At 29.4% G+C, this 18,114-nt stretch overlaps 1 protein-coding gene across 3 annotated transcripts in view; it reads left to right on the top strand.

Moving 5' to 3' along the window:
- The first annotated feature begins 282 nt into the window (after positions 1-282).
- LOC106463720 (WD and tetratricopeptide repeats protein 1-like) overlaps positions 283-18,114 on the top strand; it is a 75,729-nt gene continuing 57,897 nt past the window's right edge. For 2 of the 3 annotated variants that reach the window (XM_013923781.2, XM_022391301.1), the window contains exons 1-5: positions 283-372; positions 7,421-7,523; positions 8,215-8,298; positions 12,026-12,072; positions 16,149-16,260. In XM_013923781.2, the coding sequence (XP_013779235.1) occupies positions 7,473-7,523; positions 8,215-8,298; positions 12,026-12,072; positions 16,149-16,260 (294 nt within the window). In that variant the 5' untranslated portion in view covers positions 283-372; positions 7,421-7,472. Of the gene's footprint in view, positions 373-1,488; positions 1,508-7,420; positions 7,524-8,214; positions 8,299-12,025; positions 12,073-16,148; positions 16,261-18,114 lie in introns of those variants that run through there. The other variant, XM_022391300.1, reaches the window with a different exon arrangement.

Below are 18,114 nucleotides of genomic sequence, written 5' to 3'. Positions count from 1 at the left end.
ACGTGACTTCCGCTGTCGTAACACCATATATATATATATATATATCTAATGGAGTCAGTATTAAATTACATTACAGTATCTTAACTGTTTGCTTATAAGTCAGTGGTAAGTTTATGGACTTACAACCTTTAAAATTCGGGGTTCGAATCCCCGCTGTGGACAGAGAGCAAATAGCCCATTATGTAACTTTGTGCTACTGAAAAAACAGACAAACAACAACAAAGAACAAACAATACTTTTAAATACTAGTAGTAGTACGTATAGCTGTGGAGAGATGGCGGATAAAGTCCAATCAGCTGAGGACGAAAACTTAGCTCGAGGAACAAGGCTTAATCTCGAATGCTGATTATAATATAATAAATTATAAACAATGTAAGAACTAGGACGTATTTCGTATTATTTTGTTTTAATTTTATTATTCAACTTAATGTGCTATAAATAGTTAGATTAGATTTAATAAATTAGAAATATTTTGGTTTAACATTGTACTTTAAATACCGACTTTTTATATATTTTTAGGCCTAAGGTTTTAATTTTTAGCTCGGTCCCAGAAAAGTTTGGAATACAAATTACAATCCTGTACGGTACTACCTCACCTATATTATGATTATAATAATAGCGTTAAGTAATTTTCTGTCTCATTGTAAATGAATAAGCATCAGTGATACTAGTTTTGAATTATGAAGTACTACTACTACTATTATAATACTCCGTATTACTATTAGTAGACTTAAACTGTTAAAGATTATAAATTATAATGTAACTTGTGAGTATAATGTTAGCGTAAGTTATATGCCATGTATGTTTAGTGCCGTCTAATATAGGGTTCGTAAAAACACTGGAACAAACCGACAGTGGAGTTCAGACTTTGAACTCTATTTTCAATTTTTTATATAACGTATTTTAATTTAAACTCGCTTCTCTCCCTTTAATTCTTACATATGTTATATAAATAGCAATTTTGCTTATAAAAGTTGTATTTTATGTTTTGAACATCACATAACGTTCACAGATGTAATTTACAAATGTGTACAGTGTCAGTAGATGGTATTCATTACAACAGATTAATACTAAATAGTAATTTTAATAATGCTATTACTAGGTCAGTAATAATTACTTATAATAGCTTTACTAGAAGTAGTAATCAGATTGATAAGTATAGCAGCTTCACAAATGCCATATTTTGTTTTATGCAATGGCTCATTGCACAGCATTTTCCTCAAAATATTTGTTTCAAGAAATACTAAACCTTGTCATGAATATAAACTTACCTGAATTTGACTGTGTCATTTAAACAAAACAAGAACTTTGAAAAAGTTTAACTTCAAAATTAAATTTATACTAAACAAGTAAAACATTAGCCTTAGAATACTGGAATAAGACAGGTGTCCTGTATTAAAATATGAAATGTACTATTAAAAATATTTGCTAACTTTGTTTGAAATGTATGCCAAAACTCTCAAAACATTATCTTGGATCTGACCTTTCGAAATGCTGTCTGGTCAGAGTAAGTATAACAAAATTTTTGCTAACAGTATTTTTGGATTAAATCAATTTGTATCTAATAGAATACTTTATTTTTGGTAAAATGAAAGTTTTTTATTTATGTGTATTGTTTAAATGTGATAAACTTAACAATGATTATGAATTAGGATTTGAGTCTGCAAAATTTTGTTGCTGCCTACAGCATTCTCTAAACCTAATAAGGCTTACCTGATATGTTGTCATTGAAGAAAATTTCTGTATCTTTCAAAGAAGGAAGATTTAACAAGGAAACATTTTAAGGAATGAAAAGAACATCTAAAGTAACTTCTTAAAATTTTCCATCCTTGTGATTTGTTCTTAAATCAACTAAGCATCCTACAATATTCCTTTGTTCTTCTCAGCAGAAGCTAGGATGTGTCACTTTCCCAAAGAACCATAAATTACTTTTCTCACCACTTTATTAATTCAATATTTATGTAAATAGTTTATAATCTGTTCTCTCCAGTGGTATTTAAATCTTGACTTTAGCAATTTTCAAAGTTGATCGTCATTAATAGTTGTTCTGATCATGGTGAGAGGTCAAAAAAGGGTGGGAACAAGAAGCCATTCTAACAAAATCAGAGAAAGATCAGAAAAATCACAGGAGATACGACACATTTTTAAGGGATGATAGTTTCTTATCAAATATAAGCCCAGTGCTTTGGGATGGGCAGAAACTTCTTAAACATTTATTCATGCATTGTTTATAGGAAAGGCTCCTCTAAGCTATACAAGAACATAACTTTGAACAGTTTTTTCTATTTACAAATTACACTAAATAAATGTCACAAGATAAAATTTATCAATTCTAAAATATTTTTTAGAAAAAAATTGTTTAAATCAGTTAAAATCAATATTTTTACTTAAACTTTAAGATTTAATATGCAGATCAACACTTGATATATGAAAAATTTTCACCAACCTGGAAAGAGTTAACCAGAGCTTACCCTGTCTTTTTTTAAATGTTAAATTGTGTCCTACTGTCTCCAGAATACAGTACAAAGAAGTAAGATGTTTTTATCCCATTGATATCCTGGATAATCTTATAAATGTCAATAAAATCTCCCTTAACCCTTAAGAGATCTTAACCTATTCCTGATAATTCTTCCTTCCATTTCTGGATCCATGCCAAATGCCCTCCATTGAATCATTTGCAATAAGTCAGTGTATTTTTTTAGCTAAGAGACTGAAACTATATACAGTATTCAAAGTGAGGCCTAACATTGATTTTTCGGGAGTAAGAATGACCTCTTCTGAGTTGTAATCAATATATCTGTAAAAACACCATAAAATTATATTAGCTTTACCACTTGTAACAGAGCTATGTGTATGCATGGATATGAAAGCCTGCACACTGTCATTATATAGTTTTAAGAAATAGGGTACAGTTTGTGATCTTGGAGCAGAAGGAATCTTATCACAAGTTTTGAAGTTTTTTGGGATGTTGTTTAAAAAATGTCATTATATTTTTATGTTTGTGTAAAGAAATCTGACATTAGAACAAATTCACAATACCTTATGGTTATTTTCAGAAATGTTTTGAGAACGCAAAACACACTGACACAATTTAATATTCAAAATGCTTGTTTTTAATATTAATGTAAGTTTGGTTTAAAAAGAAGTTTGCACTAGTTCTTTGAGATGTCATGTGCTATTTTTTTGAATTTAAAAATAAAGACAAACTTAGCTCACAAAGTACTGGATCAAATTTCTAAATATATCATACTGACATGCTGCCAAAGTGATCCAAGGCAACAAAACACTTGTATTTATTTTCAGGAGCTCTGTTTTCTGATCTAAGCAAGCTGGCTTAAATAATGGGTTATTTCTGAAAAATAAAATCAAAATGAAAAATTAAATTATAATACATATTCATTGGTACAGGATTTAATGGTACACACTAAGAAAAGCAAATATTTATTGTACGGTATACTCCCTCAGTTTTCAGCATATGTGCCTTCTAGGTCCTGATCTATTTATATGAATAGCAAAATCTGTAATTGTAGAATTGTATAGTTGAGTTGAAGTGTAAAGGTCATGATTGAGAACAAGCTCATAATAATTAAGTGAATTTTATAAGTTAAGTGAATAAGTATAAGTTATTTACATTATTTAATTTTTTCTATGATATATATATATTTGTTTACATAGTATGCAGTAATTTTAATGAACGGCTTTTGTGGATGAGAAATAAAAGTTAACTTCCTTTGTTTGACTAATTTTAGAAAAATGTAGCTAAAACTTTGAATTTAGCTTTTACCATTTTATAGCAAATTGATACAATATTATGTTCTACCTGAAACACTACTAATTCCTACTTTTAACCTTATGTTTTACTGTATATGATGATGTACAGTGAGAATGCTGGTTATAAGTCTGAATTTAAATCATTTCTTATGCAGTTTGTAAAATATAAAACGTTTTGTTTATAAATCCAGTTTTTAGCACTACTAATTATTGTATGTTTGGAAGTAAATTCACTTCTATTTTGTTGTTCAAAATTAGTCTCTATATGCCATTTGTTTGCCCCTTTTTTATCATATCAATGTTGTGAAGTTGAATAATATCACCAGTAATTGTCTCAGGATTAATGGTCTACAGAGATGCAGTGATTATTGTATCAACATAATTGTAGAACTATTGATAAGTATTGATATCAGTGATTCATACTGTTATGGGTACCAGTGCTGTAAAAGTAATGAATTGATTTTTAAAACATTAAATATTTTCATGTTCTTGGCAGCATCTGAATTTTGCCAATATGGAAAATTAACTAATTCATTTTGAAAATATTAAATTTTTTCATGTTGGTGGCACTGTTTTCATTATGTGAAAGCAGTAAAAATTAATAAATTTTGTAAATATTCATACCATTATTGGTTAGTAAGCAAATGTAAATATCAGCTATTAGTACTATCAGCAAAAGCATGGTATCAATATATATATCTGTTTGTTTATGATGTGGGTTCTTTAGTGGAATTTATGTTTCCACATCAACTTGTAAGTTAATTGTATGTGTATAAGCCAGTTACAAATTACAATAGTGAATGTGCACATATTGCAGTTTAGGATAGTTAAAATGAAGGAGTAACATTACCTTATTGTGGATGTTGTCTTGTTATCCAGTAGCCAGCATTGACCAATGTGAGCTTGTGGTGCAAGTTAATAGCTGTTGATATAGCAGATTTATAGTGGTATGGTGCTGTGGAAAGCTATAGTTTGTCAGTAAGTTATTCTTGAAGTCAAACCAGAGCTCAGATAATTTGAGAGATTTTTACAAGTATTGGGCATGTGGTGGTGATACTCTGGCAGGTAAGGAGCACACAGTTTGAGTGAACTATCTGCTATACTCAAAATATAACCTATTTTGGAAGATAAGTTGACTTTGTGGTGATGCTACTCCTTTCCTGAGTTGGATAATGGAGACCATTTGGAGAAAGTAGTAGACTTAGTGATTATCTGGAATGGTAGTAGCTGGATTTTTTGTCTACTGTTGGTTTTGTGCATAACATTGAATGTGCCATTCATTTTTACTTAACTTAATACTAGAAATATAAGAATAAATTGATTTATCGAATGATGTACTTTATTGTTACAAACTGTCAAAATATATATTTACTTCTTTAAGGTAAGTTGATTCATTGTAGTTTAAACACAAAGCTACACAATGGGCTATCTGTGCACTGTCCATAGACATACCACTGTACCACTGGTGGGCATTTAAAGAAGGTGTATTATACATATATTTTGTAACACATTTGTATAAATAGTGAAACTGAATTGTATACATGTATATATTGTATCAAACTATCATTTTTGTGTCTGTGAAAAAGTGAAATTCATTTATTCATTGTTTATATAGTATATCTTGGTAAACTGTTAGTACCAATAGTTTGTGGCAATTTCTGTTATTTTATGTGGAAGAATGTAAAATAACTCATAAGCCCATAATGCATGTTGTTAGGGTATTCATTCTGTTGAATATCTAATACTATTAAATGTTAATAAAACACATAAAAGATTAATTCCCTATTTTTGAAACCAATTTCTTTATAATTGATTATCAGCATCAAACTTTTCAGATGAACATTCTTTGATTTTTACAGTTAGATTACATGTATTAAATTGTGCCTAATGAACAGTTCTGCTTTTGAAAAAATTTGAGGATGATGTTTTGTAGTTTTTTGGTGACGAGGTTTGAAGAAATACTTATAAACTGGCATGGATAATCAGCCCCGCTGTCTAAACATCTCCTCGAAGATTGCAGTGATATTACCGATATTGGTTGTTACCGCTACAGTATCATAGAAGGTCTATCAATAGAAAATGCTCAAGTTCATGATGAGCTGAAAGCAGTTTTCAGTGTCTCTGTTGCATCATGTCCTATAACATGTAATGGCCAGAATAATTTCCTATTCAGGTTTCTCCTAAATGAGCATTGCTGATATTGCATTCCAGTATTCAGAAGGGGTTATTGTCTAGTATTACACAAAATAGAAACCATAAAATATTAATAATTTCTCAAAACTCTTCCTCACACCCACAGTACTCTTGTGGAAACGTGACCACCCACAGAAATATTTTCAATGGGGGCAAAACATGTATGTAGGGGATCAGCTTTTATAGTTTAAGTCAACAGACTAAAAGAATATGTGTTGTGTGTGTGCTTAAATGCAAACACAAATCTACAGTTTTAATAAAAATTAATAAGAATATTTAGTTTAACTACGAAGTGAAATTTACATTATAATACGTGCAAATTTTTGTGAAATGTAGGGGGGGCAGATGCCCCTTCCTGCAGGCACCCATGTATGAAAATACATAAACTTTATTGAAGTTGTTTTAATTTTGTTTTTATTTTTATAATATTTTTTCTTCTTTTACTCTTGGCTGTAATTTTTCGTACTTTTGTATTTTTGGTGATACCCAACTATACTTAGTACTCCCAAACAACTACAGTAATTTTTATAATTTTTGACATAATCTGGGCAATTTAAATATGCCTATCTTTCACATATAACATTGTATCTCTTAGAAAATTTCTAATTTGTTTTTATATTGAATTGATAAAAATAAATGTTTTTTGGTTGTTTTATTTTTTGTATGAAGAATTTTTAATTTTTCAATGAAATGTTTGCTCTATTTAGTATTTATTATTGTTAATTGTAATTCAGTGTTGCTTCTAGGATTGTACTTTGTGTATTTACACTATTTCAATTGCCACTGATACAAAATAATCGTTTGCCTGCGTACTTGTTCATGAAAAAAAAAAAACAGAAGTACACATTTAAATTTTTCATGTGCGCTCACCCTTTGAAATGTATCAAAAATGACAATGTAATGATAGATTGTGATTGTAACTGGAAAATTCGGAACAGTAATTAGCTCATTTGGATATACAAGGGAATGTGATTGGCTGTGTTATGATGACATTTGGTTTGGGGGAGATTCTGTTGATATTAGGGGATATCAATGATTGGAAATGGCAGAAAAAATGAAAGGTATGAAGGTGTTCAAAAGCAGTTAATTTTCAGAAAAATTACTACATTTTTCCGTCAAAACGATGCAAAAATAGAAATGAATAAAGGAAAAAGGTGCAGAGAAGACGACTGCAGTAAAGTTTTGTCAGTGAATGTGTAGATATTTTCAGTACATACACAAATGAAACAAGTTGCAATAATTCAATTTACTGTTTCGTCAAATAAAAATTACTTGATCATTTTATGCTTTTATGACTCATGAAGTTGATACCTACTTCATTACATGGATGGCCCACTTTCTAGAAGCAACACTGTAAATTATTATTATAGTTTGTTTGAGTCCATATAATCTGTTATAAATCATCATTATGATAAAGTTTTGTGTAAAATGCTAAAAATTAATTTTTCTTTCTTAGGTAAAATACCTTCTTGATTTGCAATGGATGAATTGAACAAGAAATAAATATCATGGATTGGTGCAAAAATGTTGTGAAATTCTGTGATCAGAGAGAAAGAAGGGTATGTTTTTCAGTGTTTATAGGTATGCAAATAACATATAATGTCTTTCACAAAAAAGTTAGACAAAGTACTTTATTTTTTAAAACAAAATGTGCATATTTTTGTGAATAGTGTATGAAAAAAGTTAAAATGCAAATTTTGTAGATAAAATAAGATGTGAGACTTTTACAAATTATACTCTCTCTCTCTAAATAAGTAAATAAATATATATATATAGTTTATAAAAAATACAAACACTATATTCATGTAACCTGTTATTTACTAACAATGTGGCAAACAGTCTAGACAGTGCTGCCTTGTACATGTACCAGACTCAGATTTAATCAAGCGTACTACGAAACATCAAAGGAGCAAATATAAACTAAAACTTTACCCAATGTATCTATCTAAATATCAATAGATTCAAAAACTTTTACTTACCTAATAATAGGAATAATTAAAAACATAAGGTTAAGAATAGCTTCACAAATACTCACCAGATTAAGCCACTGCTGACTGGCAGAATATCATTTTTAACCTTATTTTTGCTTTTACCTGTTCCAGTCTTAGCCAAGTAAAACATTTTATTTTTAAATCATGGAATCCTCTTGTAATGTTTATAAATAACATCTAGGTAAAATTATTTGAATCAATTTTTGTAACAGATGAGTTCACTTTAAAATATTTTAAATGGATGCTGTGTTGTTTTTAGGAACAATTTGGTACATACTTTCAACGAAGACTTCATGTAACAGATGAATTTATTGCACGATTGGGTCTTGAAGCAGAACTAGAGGTATTCTTTTGTATTTACCTATTGGTTTAAAAGATTTTTATACAGTGTACTTCAATTAAAAAATTATTTACTATGTTGGATGTCCATGCATTCATTATAAATATCATGGATTGGTGCAAAAATGTTGTAAATCTTAAGCACGTTCTATTCCTCTACAGTCTTTAAAGATATGTATATGTTGAAATTATTGTTCATAATGTATAAATATAGGGTACCTCCAAATGTATATACACATTTTCAAAGGTGATAACTTTGAAACGTGTTGGTTTAAGATCCCTCAAGGTTTATTCCTTCTTGCCAGTATTGGTCTAAACCAAGATTTAAGATTTTGTCAATAGATTTCCTGATATTTTTCTGTAGTTGATTCACATCACATTCACCATTGAGATCTGCTTCTATTAAGTTCAAATACTAAATTGTGGCCATTCAACAAAAATCATATACTCTTCTGTGTTTCAAGGAATCCAAGTCTTTATCTTGTGCACTGATAATTCCAGTAAATTGTATCATGCACAAATACCAATGAACTAATATACAGTTTTAGTGGCAGATCCAGGATTTTATAAACTGGAGGTTTGACAAGGTTGTTTTTTAGTATATCTAGGGAAACTGTGCTCTGCATGGATGGAAATATGTGAGTGTGGAAGGTGTTGATCCCCTCCCAATCCATCAAAGGGGAGTAGGGGAATACTGTAAGATTTCTCAGTCATCATCTCATGTATTTAAAATCCTTAGAAGATGAATAGGAAAAAAGTTTTGTTTAATTTAGGTTCTAAAATTGTTAGTTATTCATTAACTACAGAAAATCATCTTAACTGTCTCTGTATTGGAGAAGGAATGTTGACTATAATTTTGAATTTACGATATGTATCTATGTGAAATGTGGCAAGCTTTGAGTGAAATATACAAGTATTGTACCAAAAATATCAGATATGTCTGTGAATTGATGACATCAGTCTGACTCTGACAAGTTGAAGTGCAAATGATGTTCCTATGAAGAATAAAAATACTTTTCTCCATCATACTGTTTGCATGTTGTATTTGCATAACATTTGGAACCTAGAAATGGATAGCTACAGTTTTTTTTCAGTATCCATGTATATTGTAACTGGTTTTACTCTACCATGAACTGTCATTAAATCAGCAAAACGGGGTAGAATGAATAATCGAAAACTCTGACATCAAACATATAGCACCATGGTAAATAACACCCTGAAAAAGATTGTGACATGTGCACTTTGACCCCACCTATGCACATTGGGTTAATATTGTAATACAATACATAGACTTACCCTTTCTTCTCTAGGAAAACAAAGCAAAGTGTTTTACATGTCACAGCACTATTTATACAATCTGAATAAAACAATATATAGTTGCTACAATTTTTTTTTTACTGATTTTATTATTTTTATAAAATCATAAAACAGTGGCTAGTCATTAGCTATTAGAGTAAAAGGAAAAACTAAAACTAATACATATTTACAAATTTCTAAACAGCATATTATTTTAAAATGCAGTATCACAAAGGCAGCTCTGCTAGTAACTGGAAATAAACAGGCCAATAAATGCTTTGGTAAACATGGAAGTTTGATAGTGCAAGTAGCCCCAGCACATTTTACTGAAACAGTTGCATTGTACTTTCCATCAACACAACAAATACGTATCCTTATGCATTGGCTTTATTGGTTTTACAGGGCAATGAAGATGCAAAGTAGCCTAAGTTCTTTGACTTTGTTTTGCATTGCTGTGGCTGTGCTTGACCTGGTTACTACATGCTTGATGTGATACTGTCCCAAGATAAAACTTATAAATTGGCAATTCACAGAAACATTATTTTTAGCACACTTGAACAGACAAATCCATTATGTTTTATTATGTATTTTTTTATACTTTAAACATATATGATCAACCTATGTAATTTATTGTAATTACATTTAAAAACAGCACTGTTTAGTATATTAGCATCCTTACCCAGTGAACACCCTTATAATGTTCATATTTGCAATTCATTTATTTATTCACTTATTATTTATAGGTAATTCCCTTCTTCCACTGGTTTCCATGCCCCACTAATATATATATATATATTATATATATACCAATCAGCCAATACAAAATTAATATGAAGCAATGAATTTTCTTGGGAGGTTTAGCTCCTTTGAACCACATATGCTTCTTTTGCCAGAATTGAAAGATGACATAAGCAGTTCAAGGGCAAAAGATCTATGTTTCCTATAAGGAACATTGGATGAACCAAGATAAGTTTCATTATTGTTGCCATGTTAATGGAGGCTTTTAAACTTATCTCTGGAAAAAATGTGAGGTGGACTTCTGTTGAGTTTGTTGCACCATGAGTTTTGGTATTGAACCTTTTAAAAACATGTCTGTACTGTTGTTTGCATAGAATTCAGATGATGTAAGAGCTACTTGAAGAAGGCCATGAAGTCTACAGTTTACAGCTACACATGCTCATTTTTATAAATTTATTGAAGAAACAATTGATGCAATTCCAGAAAGCGTCTTTGCCAGTGTGTTTGACAAATGGTATTAACACCTTCAGAAATGCAGCAAGGCCATTGGAAGTCACATGGAAGCATTGAAAACCTGAGAGTTTATACACCAACTTTTACTATACCACATTTTTCTTTTGTTTTTATTTCAAAGCTGTTAACCTTCATAAAGGATGTGTATGTCATGTATAGTTGAAGCTAATAGGAAAGGGTTTTCTGTGCTGATAACCCAAGGAGGGAAAAAGTATATGTATAATCCCCAAATTAACTGAATCATAAGAAAGCCTTACACATGGTCTCACCATTTACAATCAAATCTTACAACCTGGAAATAGACTGTGATGTATGATAAAGTAGATATTAATGCTCTTTCACTCACTGTGAACTATGGTAGTGTATCTAAAATTTAATGTAAGCTTTTAGATTTTGTAATATTCATCATTTGAATAAAGAAATATATAAATGGAATTAAGTATCCAAGTGTTACTGTTAGCAAATAAACTAAGCTGAGAAAATAATTATATCATTTAAATATATAAAAATTATTAATTGTTTTAAGAACTTTTTTCAATCAAATGCACATTTAATATTTTTTGTAGGAATCTGTCGTTAGTAAGCTATTAAATTGTGTCAAACTAGTAAACAACTTTGTTAGTACTTTGTCAACTCATTTAAAAGCTTCAGATCTTTTAGAGATATGATTTTTAGCATCATTTCAGCAGTCTTTAACTAGTAACTGGTAAAAAGGAAGATTAATTAAAAAATCAATAATTGTGAGGAAGTGAGAAGGTTTTTGTTATTTTATAGAAACAAAATCCAAGATTTGTGACATTGAATGATTTTGAGGAGGTTTTGTTGTGAAATATAAAGTTTAAAAATATTGTATTTGTTTTAACCTTTTTTTTAAATATAGTATTGTTCTTGTTTGGTTTAATCTGTAATACGTATAAAGGATTCTCTGAGGTCTTCATTTACTTTAAAATTAGTTTCTTTTTTATGTTTTGTTAATAACTTTTCTTTGACCTTTAGTTTTATACTTAATTATCTTACTTACACTTGTTGATGCTCAACTTGGACCTTTCTTATTCCCAGTCATAGTACATTACATCTTTGTGTAATCACATTGTAGGTTTAAGTAGGTTGATGGTAATATGTTTTATCTACCTATCTGTTTTATAATTAATGATCCTATTTTATTTGTCTGTCATGTGTCATAGGGTCATGGAGGTTGTGTTAACTGTCTAGAATGGAATGGGAAAGGAAAGTAAGTTTAGCAATTCTTAAATTTCACTTATATGTTTTAAGATATTAGGTTCTTCAACCTTGTATGTTTTGTGTATGTAATGTGCATAATATTACAATGCATAGAGTAGCAATTATTTTTGTGTACTTTGCTAAACAATTTCAACACAGTCTTGACTTAGGAAACAAAAAATAGCTATATACATTAGATAAGTACTTACTTCTAAAAACAAAACTTTTCGTTACAGGTTGGATCTTTAACTCTTTCTAGATCAGTGAGGTGTCACAGATATCTCTTGATTTTTTTCCCTTTATAGATAAGCTTTTACTAAATTTATTTTATCTAAAAAATTCTTCAAAAAGATTGTATGTAAAGACAATTGATTCATTTGAAAGGGTTGTTTTAACTATTGAAATCATTATTAGACATATTCAGTATGAAAACCAGAAAGACAGACCCACTTGCCATACCCCCCCTATCACATCTTTTCCTTCATAAATTGCATTAGTTCTCCCTGATGTTAAAGGGAAGGCAGAGTTCCATCTCAAGACAGATTTCCCTCAATCTAAAAAATTAACTATTTGACGAATGGCTACTACAAGTGTATGTTTACCTTGAAACATTCAGACGAGCATTTACTGATAAGCAGCTTCATAAAAACTCAGAAATATTGTAGACCAACAAGTATATGTTAATAATATAATTGATCGGTGGTTTTCAAAAGTGAAGTATGTATCTCATCGTGGTGGTGTGTTGTTGTTGAACATGTGAGATTTTCGTGCTTTATGCACCACTTCTATACTAATTTAGTGATGATCCATTTAAAGTAATTCCCATACACTGTCATGAAAGTAATCAAACTCAATCTAGATATGTATTTATTTTATTTTGTCTGTAATAGGCCTAAACTTGTGAGTGACTAAGTCTGTAACAACGAAACTAAATTGTAAGTCATAAAACTAAGCAGTCTAAAGTTAACATTAATAACAATGTCTTTCATGAATTTAGATATAAACTATTACAATTTTTTTCCCTTGAACTTGAACAAGTATTTGAGCTTTTTGCAGAATATTTAGAATTACATTGGAAAACTTTTCCAAAAGTGAATTTCAGGCTTACATGATGTATCCACGGTTAACTAATTTTTACCTCTAAAATATCAACTTTCTTCAAAACATAGTTGATGTATATGATCTTTTAACAACACAGTTCTCTGAGCAATGGGCTCCAGATAATGGCTCTGTTTGCATTTCAGAGTATAGAAGCTGTTCAGCTCACTGCCCCTATATCCCCGTCCCTGAGTATTTTCAGTCAGTTCAACTCTTCTCTACTGCCATCCCTGTAATATTTGCTATTGTATCATTTATAACCAACAGAAAGTTAAAGTTTTAATTTATCAAATGAATTATAATGCTACTAGGTTTTTGAAAAACATTTTTAGTTATTTTGCCAACAGATTGAAAAGTCATTATTACCAAATTTAGATTAAACAGCAAAGGGAATTATTTTAGTCCACTCATGCCTAGGATAGAAAGCCAGTTAAATTATAATAGTTATAGGACATTGTTTGCTTTGTGCATGTTGTTACTTTGTGCCCTTAAGTAAATAGTTGATGTAATAGTAACATCATTATAAAAAAATAGGCTTAAGTTTCATCAGCATGCCAACAGCAAAGAAATGAGGCAAAATATAAGTATAAATTTTATGTTTTTTATGTATAATTTCTATTTATTGTTATGAAAGTAACTAAAATGTAAAAATTAGGAACTTATTAAGTTAGGTAATGAAAAAATAATAATAAAAATATTATTCCATAAGGTATGCTCAGGAGTAGCTCATGCCTATCATTCAGCTTTAACTTGAGCTACATGTTTGCTGTGTGATTTTAAATAAAAGCATGTAAACTGTTACAAGACTTAAGGTAATTATGATAAATAGTTGTATTTTTCTGTTTCATTTTGCAGTCATTCTAGAAAAATAGGGTAATTTAGATTTATTTTGTACTTTTTTGTGTTGGTTACAAAGTCAATAGAATCAACAGAGTTCATGTAGTTAAAGTAAAAAAGTATAAAATATAAAGCTTTATTAAAAAGAAAGCTTTTTGATATTTGTTTAGGAAGTTATAGAGGTTATGCAACTTGAAGACTAAGATGAAAAAAGCATTTTTAATCTTAACATCAAAAATCATCTTGCACTTAGACTAGTCAGAGTGTGAGTCACACATTGACTCGATATATTCACAAACATATATTTAGCAAAAATACTTAATTAATAGATCTAATTTTTATCTACAAAAGACTTGTAATGTTTACTAAAAGCTTGCCAAATTTCATGAAGATATAGTTACTACATTGACAGTTACAGTAAGTATACTTTCATGAATACATGGTGGTTTCAATCTTAGTCAAAGCAACCAAGTCTGTATCTAAGTTAAAAGCCAATCTAAACAGAAATCTCACAGCTTCATTTAACCACAAAAATATTAATTAGACTTGTTATATATATATAGAAATCTTTATTAGGCTTGTAATATAAAGAAGTCTTTAAAAGATCTGTGTTTAAAACTAATCTTAAAGGCTTGTTAAACTACAGAAAGTTTATTAGATTTGTTCTATATAAAAAAAGTCTTATATTTTGTTATGCCTGGATGCTTGCATCCTGCCCTGAGTGAAAGTTGCACCATTGAATTTAAAAACTTATACAAAATGAGCTTTTAAGAAATTTTTATTATGGTTTGGTTTCTACATGATTTGAATGAAAACATTCATGTTTGTGAATTTCCTGAATTTTTTTCTGAGCATAATACAGTGGTCTTGTCCCACAAGAGGAAAGTTGAAAAGTTTTGCACAAAATGTCATGTAGTTGATCTTGTAACTTGAATACAAATGTAATGTTATCAACTTTAGCCAGTCACTGTTTCTCTGTCTTGGTTGTCATAGTGTAATTGCTTATATACTAGTTTTGAGAAGTCATAGGCTAGTGATCTAAACATGTAAAGAAAGCCAGTTGGTTTCCATTTTATAAAAGCTTTTTATGGTGTAAATATCATTTTATAGTTCAATTGAATCATGATGAAGTATGGTAGGAAAAGAAATGTTCTTACATGGAAAGAGGGGTTTGGCTTATTTATATCATTTCACACTCAACCATATCAAGTTTCATTTTGCTGAAAAGGCTGTGTTTACATAGTTCTTCTCACCTAAGTAACTGCTTGAATGGGAAAAGAAAATCAGAAAAATATTATAAATTAAATAAAACCTGATTAACAAAGATAAAATATACAATGTGTAAAATAAATCATTATAGAAATGTTTTACAAGAATGTAGGAAGACAAAAAAATCAGTAATTAAAATCTACAACAAAGCTATTTCATATAAATATCACATATAAAAATGATATGTTTTATTTGGAGAAGCTACATAATCTGTAGAACAGTTTGAAGTTTCAAACTACATCATCTGGTAGTTGTGTTTTACAATGCTATAAAACAAACCATGCAGCAGGTATGTCAGAGTGGTGCACTTGGGCTTAATATAGTTAACAGCCTTTTTGTATCAAAATAAAATGATTTGCTTTGGTTATTATAAAAATATTTGTAATAACTGTTTTAGTAACAACACTTCTTTTCTCTAGAACATATGGTAACCTTTTCTTTCTTTTTTTTTGTCTGAACAAATGGTAAACAATAATTCTGGTAATTGTTTGTTCCCATTGATCTTTGAAAGGTTTTAGAACAGGAGTGTATTATGTTTTATCTAACAAAAAGAGTGGAAGTTCATAAAACTGAATTGTATCTAAGTTTAAAAAACCAGATGTAAAAAAAAATGGAATAAAATTTTCAACGCAGTATTAGTGGTTGTTTAAGTACTTCTTAGATATGCACAATTAATTTGGAGAATTTTTGTTTCTTGCAATTTATTGAATAAATATGTAACATGAGCAATGATTTTTAGTAACTTTTATTAATGTAACAATGATGATGTCATAGTTTTATGTAACGTGCTGCATATTATTGTTTGCATATATGTATAAACCATCAATATTTTCTATATATTATGTCAGAAACATAGTATTATTTTTCTCACTGATATTTCAGTTTATTAGCCAGTGGTTCAGATGATGTGCAAATTATAATATGGGATCCATTTAGAAGAAAAAAGTTAACTACTCTACATACAGGTCACCATGGTAACATCTTTTCTGTAAAGGTAACAAGATATTAGTTAAATTTGTAAAATCTATTATTTGTGTGTATGTGTGTGTTATGGTGTCAAGAAATTTAGTATCTTAAGCTCTTATAATTAGATAAAATGTATTTCATTATCATGGAGAAAATATACAAGTAACAAATACTTCTATTTGTAATTGACATACAAGTTGCAAATATTTCACTTTGTGGTTAAAATAGCTAACAAATTTTTTTGTGGTTAATATGCATTTAATAGATACTTCTTTTCCTGGTGAATATACAGGTAGCAGTTATTTTTTTCTGTGTTTACTTTGTTTGGGTTAACACAGGTAAGAATTATTTAGTATTGTGCTTAATAAAAGTTAACATATACCTGTAAGTAACAAATGTTTTTTTTTTTGTAGTTTGAATTATCTTTTACTAAGCTTGGTGAAACTATGGTTCTAGATCATACCTATGTGTAAAGTTTAAAATAAGCTCCTTTCCCAGATGTTTAAAAGATTATTTAAGCTATAGGTTTCATGCTGTAATGTTGCATAAAGATTAAGTTGCTTGACTAAGATGAATGGTTAAGGTATTATGAAGGTCAGTCATGTTATATTAATTTCTTCTCAACAAACAGTGAAGTATCAAGGCTTGAGTGTGAGAACCACATAAAGGTCAGTATGGTTCCAGTTTTAGGGACCAAAGTTCACAAAAGCCTAACTTTTTTTGTTTGTACTAAACATGATCATGTGATTAAAGATAGACAATTTAATTGATTATCCTTGAGCAGTTACATCATTTAGTGTCACATAAAATAAACTGATCAGTTAGTTGAAATTATGATCACATCAATTAATGTCAAGAAAATAATCAAGTAATCAGTATTAGTGTTTCTGATTATTACTGTTATTATTATTTACAATTAAATCAGTTGTCACAACTATAATCAACTAATGAAAATTAGGGTTTCTGATTGTTATTAATTTCAATTATTCCAATTATCCAAGTAATCAAAATATTGCCCTTATGTTTCTTTGTAGTTAAGCACAAATACACATAATGGGTTCCCTGTGCTCTGTTTACTGTGGATATTGAAATCTGAATTTAACCCTTTTGAGACGGGTCATAGGTGAAAGGCCTTGTCATCTCATTTGTTCACATCAAAAATTTTATTGAACTATTATTTCATGAATTTATGTCAATAAATTTGGCATCAAACTGAAGATTATAATTCAAGTTTTAGAATTATACATTACTCAATTTCTTAATTGAAAAGTAAATATTTAAAAAATCACAGATAAACATCCATTTTTGTGTGTCACATGGTGTGTTGAATGCAGCATTGGTTCAGATTAGATGCTTTTGAAGTCAAAATACTAAGCCTACAGTTTGGTACGAATTAGAAATTCAAATTACAGATATTTACAAGCAAGAATATAAAATAAAAAGGTCTTATCTTTTCTATTTACTATGATATTGCTCATGTAATAAATCAAACACAGTGGCACCCCACCCACCTCTTTCCATTTTTGGAAATGCTCCCTTATATACACTTACTTCTATATATGACATGAATAACCAATCGGAAGCTCAGAATGTCCCCCTAGTGGTTTCCTCGGCCTTTCTAACTTGACTAGTTTTTCTTTTGAACCAAGATTTCAATGAAGTAGGTTGTGTCTTTAGTCTGTTCGAAATTCCATATTTTTTTTAGACTAAAATACATCTTAGTTACTAAGCTTGATAAATTATAGTTGAATTCTATGATATTGATGTAGTAATTTAAGATTTTTATTAGTTATTCAAATGTATATATATGAAACCTAAAAAAAAACATTTTGTTTCATATCCTCCATATCCTTGTTTGCTTTACTTCTTTATTTACTATTCT

Source organism: Limulus polyphemus, unplaced genomic scaffold (assembly GCF_000517525.1).
Source record: "Limulus polyphemus unplaced genomic scaffold, Limulus_polyphemus-2.1.2 Scaffold1469, whole genome shotgun sequence".
Taxonomy (NCBI): domain Eukaryota; kingdom Metazoa; phylum Arthropoda; class Merostomata; order Xiphosura; family Limulidae; genus Limulus; species Limulus polyphemus.
This window is presented reverse-complemented; position numbering and strand designations above follow the sequence as displayed.